At 38.5% G+C, this 8126-nt stretch overlaps 1 protein-coding gene across 1 annotated transcript; it reads left to right on the top strand.

Moving 5' to 3' along the window:
• Window positions 1-5956: 5956 nt before the first annotated feature.
• On the top strand, window positions 5957-7811 carry LOC129782006 (alpha-2 adrenergic receptor-like). The gene has a single exon (XM_055789501.1). It carries the CDS (start codon window positions 7056-7058, stop codon window positions 7809-7811), a length of 756 nt encoding a protein of 251 aa, XP_055645476.1. The 5' UTR covers window positions 5957-7055.
• The last annotated feature ends 315 nt before the right edge of the window (window positions 7812-8126 follow it).

Raw genomic sequence — 8126 nt, 5'->3', positions numbered from 1 at the left:
ACGCAGGCCCTCCCGCTGCTTGGTCCGCTGGACGAATGAACTTGACAAATTCAGCTTATTGGCGACATCCTGGACCGAACTTCTCGGATTACGTCTAAACTGCTTAACTACGCGCTTGTGATCTTTTTCACTGACGGAGCATCCATTTTTGCTGTTCTTCACCTTCCGGTCGATGGTTAGGTTCTCGAAGTATCGTTTTAGTACTCTGCTGACCGTGGATTGGACGATTCCCAGCATCTTACCGATGTCCCGATGTGACAACTCCGGATTCTCGAAATGAGTGTGCAGGATTAATTCACGACGCTCTTTTTCGTTCGACGACATTTTTCCAAATTTACGAAAAATTAACAGTGAAGCATGGTCAACGTGATCTATACACTCTTATCTGATTATAAACGAAAGCTGAAGATATAATTCCTAAAAATTAAATTTCTACAGCGTTTTTTCCATGATGCAATTTGATGTGACACACCCTTTATTCTAGAGCTTGCCACTCAGAATGCATTCAAGGCGTGTTATTTGGCATAGAAATCTCAACTTAGTACTAATAAAAATGACGCAAGTAATACTACGTTGAGACGGCGAAGTTCCTCTAGGAATGTTAGTGCCATTGAAGAAGAAGAAGAACAGCTGGCCTTTAGGGGGACTGGGGGTAAAATGCCCACGTTAAGAAGAAGCTCAATTTACTCGTCAATGCAGAGTGAATTTAAGAAATTTCGACCCCAGTTCCGAAGGCAGAACAGTTTTGTACCTAACATGTTGATCCTGAAGCATAAAAATCAATAAAATACGTTTAAATCGTTAAATTTGGTAGACCTTCGTAAATTTGTTTTTAGATCCGTCCGGGGTAATATGCGCATATGAGTGTACAAAACGAACCACAACAAAGGGGCAAAATGCACCACAACAAAGGGGTAAAATGCGCCGGCTGTTTCATACTAACGAATTTTACTACGATAACGTGGATGCAACATTGAAGGAAGTGTCGATATAGTGTAAGCCTTTCTTATCCATGATTGTTTTCGTCGATTTGAATAACAAAATAGCTCAAGTAGACAAAGTGCTTCTTCCTGGTTGCCTTAAAATATATAATACATTAAAAAAAGTTTTCTTTTCTTTCAATAGTCAGTTGATTGTGTTTCAATAGTAACAATGATCAAGTGGCAAGAAAAAATATAGATAAGTATAATGTTTATAACACAAAGAAGTACTTAAAGTGAATCGAATGTTTAGTTTATTTCCGATTTTTTTCCTAAGGATTTTCTTTTTCATATATGCACAGTCAAAAACTCAATTCAAATGAAACAGGTGAAACTCAAATTCATATTTATTTAGAGATTGAAAAACAAAACCAGTGTATTCTTTAAAAGTTCAGTACATATTTCAAATCCATTGAGAAAAAGAGGTATAATAAACGTTTAACCTTTAACCTCAAACGCACATGTCGCAAGTAATTGAAGATGGGTTGGTGGCGCATTCGGTGTGGAACCACGTTTTGCATTGAACGCACATCATCCAACCTTCACCATCTTCAGACAAGCTGAACACTACTCCGCAGAACGAGCATAGAATATCATCCATCTTATTATTAGCTGGAGATTTACGCTTTCGGCCTTTGCGACCCGTATCCGTTTTGATGTTTTTGATTTCCTTGGCAGCATTGTCCTTCAACAATTTTTTGCGGTACGGAGATGAAGTCAATTCTTCACTTTGTTCAGTTTTTGGTGCTCGGCGCCTGTTTCACGTTCTTTTTCGATACTGGTGCTGTTGGGGTAGGTGGCATGTCAAATCCCTTCAACTCGCCTTTAGTTGGTACCCGATTGCAAGCCCAACGCCTCGCCTTGTCCTCGTTAGAAGGTTGGATTTTTTCCTCTGTAACTGGTGATGGAGGAATGACGTTCAATCCGGATGAGTGGTTCTCAACGGTTTGGAGATTCGTTGCCAAGGAGTGGATAATTATGTTTCCAGATTCGTCAACACTGTAGTGAACAGCTGGGTCCAAAACAAGCAGATCTTCGGTGTCGATAAGCAAATTAAATGCTTCTAGATCCGCTGCAGAAGGCACGCCACAGTAATTCACACTGCGTGTCTCTGATGCATGTTCGTTTCGTCCCTCCGGATCGGAAAGAACGACCGGCTCACCGGGATTGGATATCTCTTCAGGAAGCCCGCCAACCAATCACGTCGGTGAAACCTTAGGAATAGGTCCTTCATCGCTGGAGCGTTCGATACTGAGGTATCGCGAAAAGGTTTTCCTCGGTATCTTGTACATACCAGCAGCTTGCCTCTTCGATAGCCCCATCCGGACCGCTTTCACTGCCGCTTCCAACGCGATTTCCGTCCAAACCCGACGGTCGGTTTTTCTTACGTAATTTCGGGGCATTTTGCCGGTTCTTCCGGAACGAATAAGAATCCAAACAACACTCCGCGTTTACAAACGATTTGTTTTGACGTTTATTTACACGCGCATGGATGAATGTATTGCTACGCACAGTGCTGCTAGATCGTCGATAATTTTTTTTCTGCTGCAATTTGAATCAATATTTGATTGATGATAAGAGAATTAATTGCCCGTAAAAATATGTATTTTTATTTCTATGAATATTTAAATGGTTTAAGGATGGTTTCGAAGATGTCGGGGCAAAAAAATACAGCTATACTAAAAAACGTTGTATGACATGAAAAACAAAAAAACCGAATGATGTTTGGCTACACTGCAAGCGATTTTCCCTGTTAGTTTGTGTTTCTTATGGCGCATTTTGACCCACCTCGACTAGTTTGATAAAAATTATTAAATTAAATTGAAAAATAATATTAGCATGAAGTTTCACGGTGGTTGCTGAAAACCAAGGCTTTTGTTCATAAGAAGATCAGTTTCTAGATATGTACTATTGTTTATTTGTGGCGTAAAACCTTGTGGAAAGTGTTTCAAAAATTGTAAAAAATAGACCTGAAAAGATTTTTCTCGTTTTTCTCAGGATTTATGTAACATATATGGATGATATGACCCACACTGGTTTATAATGTTAAATAGAAACGTTCGGACCCTCCTTTAGTATTAAATAGTGTATATTTCATGAAATATTATGGTGGCGCGTTTTGCCCCACCTGGGCATTTTACCCCCCCTTCCCCTAACAACTTATTCCAATTTTTTCTCTAATGTGTGCAACATGTTGATGAGACGAAACTTTTCGGCTTTAATCGTTCCAGCAACCTTTTGAATAGGGACTATCAGGGATTCTTTCCACGCCTGAGGTACATGCCCATTTAGTAAAGATTTATTGATAAGGTCCAGCAAGATGTAGTCAATAACATGAAAGCAATCTTGAATAACTCTAGCATTAAAACTATCTACTCCAGCCGTTTTTCCTAAAGAAAAGCAAATAGTTCTAAGTTCATTTAATGTAATTGGGTGAAAACTTTCAAAGCTACAATTACTATTAATCGGCTGTTTTATTTCATCAGGTTCATCGACCAATTCAATAGATTAATTGATCAATGAAACACTATTGACAAAATAATCGTTAAATTTAGAAGCTATTATCTGTTCATACTGTTCAAGTGTGTCATTAAAAGTTATGGATCGCGGTTTTCTATTATTAGGTTTCAAAAGGGATTTCAAAATTTTCCATACTGTTGCTTTGATGCTGATCAATCTTATTCTGAATATATTCACAACGAGTTTTTTAACAGATTGTGAATATCTATTGCGCGCGTTCGTGTACATATTCCAATGATTTTCATTATTAGTTCTACGAAATTTATTGTACCACCTGTCTCTCTTACGTTTGAGACGCAAAAGATCCAAATTGTACCAGCTGTTCGAGTTTTTCACACATACAAACTTCTGCGTAACTAATCGATTGGTACACGTTTTCAAGACATCAGTTAGAACAGCTGCTGATTCATCCAAATTACTAAATTACTTTTTCAAAGAAACAATGAAAAAGTTGTTGTTAGAAGAACTTTTTCCCTGTAAAGGTACCCATCTTCCGATGTATGGACGACTTATTGGAAATTTTAAGAGCTATTCATATATATATATATATATATATATATATATATATATATATATATATATATATATATATATATATATATATATATATATATATATATATATATATATATATATATACAGCAAGCCCCTCCAAAATGGAAATTTTACAGATCTTGACGTTGACGATGAAAACGTCATGCTACGAATACAGAACTTGGAAGAACACAATGAAGTTCAACTTTACTTGAACACCACACAACACCGGGTAACAATTGGAGGTACAACCCTCCTCATAATAACATTTATCTGTTTCTTTTCTGTATATTTCTACAAAAAAGCTAATAAAAGAAATGAAGTAACCAAAAATCCACCAGAACCTCTCGTGGCATCTCAGGTGGACGAAACTGAAAACAACGGAAGTATTCCATTATCCCTACTTCCGGGGAAGAAGGCAGAGCAAAAATGCATCCCGAAACCATGGATCGAGCTGCCGAAACTTCAATCGAGGACGCTTGAAACTTAGGGGGGAGACGTTACGACCAGATGTACCCCACACGACCACTTAGAGCAACAACGAATCATAACAACCGATGCAACCAGGATCAGATTGCATCCAGAGGCCTCCCATCAAGACAATCGCGAGCCATAACAACTGACGACAACGGCTGACCACGCGACATCATTCAAAGGAACCCGATCTGGAAACAACGCGACCGTACGGATAACAAGGAATCTGCTGACGCGAGATACCGACAGGGAACAGAAGATAGCATTTAGTCTTAGTATGAACGTTGATGTGTAATCTTTATATTTAGTGAAAATAAATTCGGTCACTTCGCCACTTCGGTCATTACTAATATATATATATATATATATATATATATATATATATATATATATATATATATATATATATATATATATATATATATATATATATATACGTACGTTGTGTCGAATTGTACGTTATATCGAAGCATAATAAAGTACTCACAAACGTTGTCTATAATACATTATTGTGTTGCTGTTTTAGTCAAGTTAATGAATAACTTCAATCAGAAGACGAAGCCAGCCTTTCTCATGATTTTTCCCTTCGTACTGTTGATTAAAGCTTCATTCATTTAGAATCTGGAATCACAAAACCAGCTGTATTTCGAGATTGATTAAAGGTACAAAACTTGTTTTAGCATCGCAATACAGATAATTCATTGTTCTATCAGAAAAAAAATATTGAAAAAAATTTTCCTTTACACTTTGAAAAGGTGTACGTTATATCGAAGTTTCCCTATATATATATATATATATATATATATATATATATATATATATATATATATATATATATATATATATATATATATATATATATATAATAATATATATATATATATATATATATATATATATATATATATATATATATATATATATATATATATGTATATATATATATATATATATATATATATATATATATATATATATATTGGGTTTAAAAAAAAACCTTTTTCAGAAAAATGAATTTTAATTTTTAAATTACCTTTTTTGTAAGCGAAATTTTTTTACCAAAAAAGGTATTTTTTGTAAAAATTTAAACAATTTCCTACATTTCATCCTTTGACATGAATTTTGTTGGTATCATAGTTTTCAAGTTATAAATTTTTGTAAAAATTTATGAAAAAAAAATTTGGCTCTTCCAAAAAGTTGTCTAATTATTTTTCGAATATTTCAAGTATGCAAATGACCTATTTCAAGTATGCAAATGACCTCCACCTTTTACACCCACAACGTTTCACTGCTATCTGAGATGGTGCTGCCAACGGCCAGTCGACTTGGCATGAAATTCGTCATATTAATACTGAACATCTGTTCGATTCGAGTTCAAACAGAATTCGTCGTTTAAAATATGTTCGCTAATTACCTACTTTCTTTTTTTGTAGGCCGTTCAACCACAAGCGGTATCGCGCGACACCACGGTGAAGTTCAGTCACCGAGCATCCGAAATTGCACTCGTCCGCGGTGACATCTCCAGCTTCCACAATCCCCGCCGAACGGAACTATTGCAGCAAAAGCAGCACCAGCATCGGCAAAATCCAGCTACTGGCAGTTCCGGCAGCATTCGTAACCATCCGGACCACTACGCCCACTAGTCGGTCGGCGGTGCGCCGGAAGAAGCGTCGAAGACGAAAGAAAAGAGTGACCATTATGGGCCACTACCAGGTGGCGTTCAGCACTATTACCACCATTACTAGTACTTCTACTACTCACACCACCACCACCAACGTTATCCTTTCTGACGGCACCGCCAATCTCTAGAGTAAAACTGCGTGTCTGCGTGTCGTGAGCAAGCGCAAGCGCAAGTGTATATGTGTGTTCGATAGTAAAATCGCGCGTCGCGCGTCGCCGTCAAAACCAAACCGACACATGTGTATGAGTGTGTGTGTGCGTGCGTGTCTATTGTGTAATTTTTGTCATCTGTTGAGTGTTTTCGTTCAATTAGTAATCGAATGGTTTGCTGTTTACACAAAACGCAAATTTTCACAAGCCGATTCCCTGGGCCAAGAGGAGCACTAAATTCAAGCGGAAAATCGGAATTTCGGAGTAAAACGGGTATTTTAAACGTTGTTTGTCACAGCAACAAAACAAATAAGGCAAAACTAACAACACAGCAAAACAACAGCCCACTTTATGTTGGATGGGGCAAAAGTAAACGCGCACCAGAAGCCGGCTGTTGATTCTTGATTTTTCTAATAGCATGTAAACAATTTGTGTATAGTAGCAGTAGTAGCAGTAAATCTCGGAGGAAAGTTTGGGGAGAGAGTTGTAGGTGTATGCTGAATGTGTGCGTCTGACGATTTGTAACACTAGTTAAAAGAAAACCTAAAACAAATTCAATGAATAAAGTTGAGGTACACCTCGGTCATAGATCAGCCTAGCTTGATTTCACGTGGGACCAGCCAATTACACCACCGCCCTTAGAACCGTCAACGCGATGACAGCCACTAGCGAACAAGTTTAATAGGGAGAGAAGACAGACAGGTAGTTGCATCAACAATGGATTACCCCTTGATGTCGGCAGGTAACATCTCCCAAGAGGACTTCCTGGCCATCGTCGGCGGGAATTCGTCACTGGCCGGAATACTGGGCGGCTCGGCCACTAATGTCTTCAATGACACGTTGGGTGGAGTTCTGGCCACCGGTGATAATCGGACCATTTTCCACGGCTATCCAAGCGGATACACACTGCCGCACATCATCATCGCTTCAATTATTGTGACAATACTAATGATAGTGATTGTGGTCGGTAACCTGCTGGTGATCATAGCGATTGCCACCGAGAAGGCGCTCAAAAACATCCAGAATTGGTTCATTGCCTCGCTGGCGGTGGCGGATTTTTTTCTCGGGCTGGTCATCATGCCCTTTTCGCTCGCCAACGAGCTGATGGGCTACTGGATTTTCGGGAACTGGTGGTGTGATGTGCATTCCGCGATGGATGTGTTGCTCTGTACGTCCTCGATCATGAACCTGTGCCTGATCTCGCTGGATCGGTACTGGAGCATCACGAAGGCGATCGAATATCTGAAAACAAGGACACCAGCGAGGGCGGCGTTCATGATAGCCGCGGTTTGGGTGATGTCGGCGTTGGTATGCATTCCGCCGCTGCTCGGCTGGAAGGCGCCCCGCCCGGAGGAACACGTTCAGCTGCCACAGTGTCAGGTGAGTTTGGTTTCTCTCCATCAGGATGAAGTTATTCCGTTTCCAGTCAATAAAAGCAAAGCAACATTTCTTGCCTATTTAGCATCAATTTAGCTTGTTCATATTTTCCACGGCTTACAGAGACAAGGCTAGCTACTCCGGAATAGTCATTTTTTAGTGACGTCATCTGAATCGTTGAAGTAAACAATGTGTTCTTATTTTTTTATTTTTCGTGCTTTGTAAGTTTGTGCGTTGATAATATAGTTGATTATATTTAACACCATGAATAATTTGATAAAACATTTATCCACAAAGAACATAATTCTCGGTTTTTCGGAAAGCAAAAGAATCTCTTTTTTGGCCCGATAATGTCATTTTCGTAATTTATACACCCGCTCACAGCGCATTGAACCATTTGCGATTTTTCAT

Source organism: Toxorhynchites rutilus, unplaced genomic scaffold (assembly GCF_029784135.1).
Source record: "Toxorhynchites rutilus septentrionalis strain SRP unplaced genomic scaffold, ASM2978413v1 HiC_scaffold_320, whole genome shotgun sequence".
Lineage (NCBI taxonomy): Eukaryota > Metazoa > Arthropoda > Insecta > Diptera > Culicidae > Toxorhynchites > Toxorhynchites rutilus.
The sequence above is the reverse complement of the archived record's forward strand: the minus strand, read 5'-3'. Positions and strand labels throughout refer to the sequence as shown.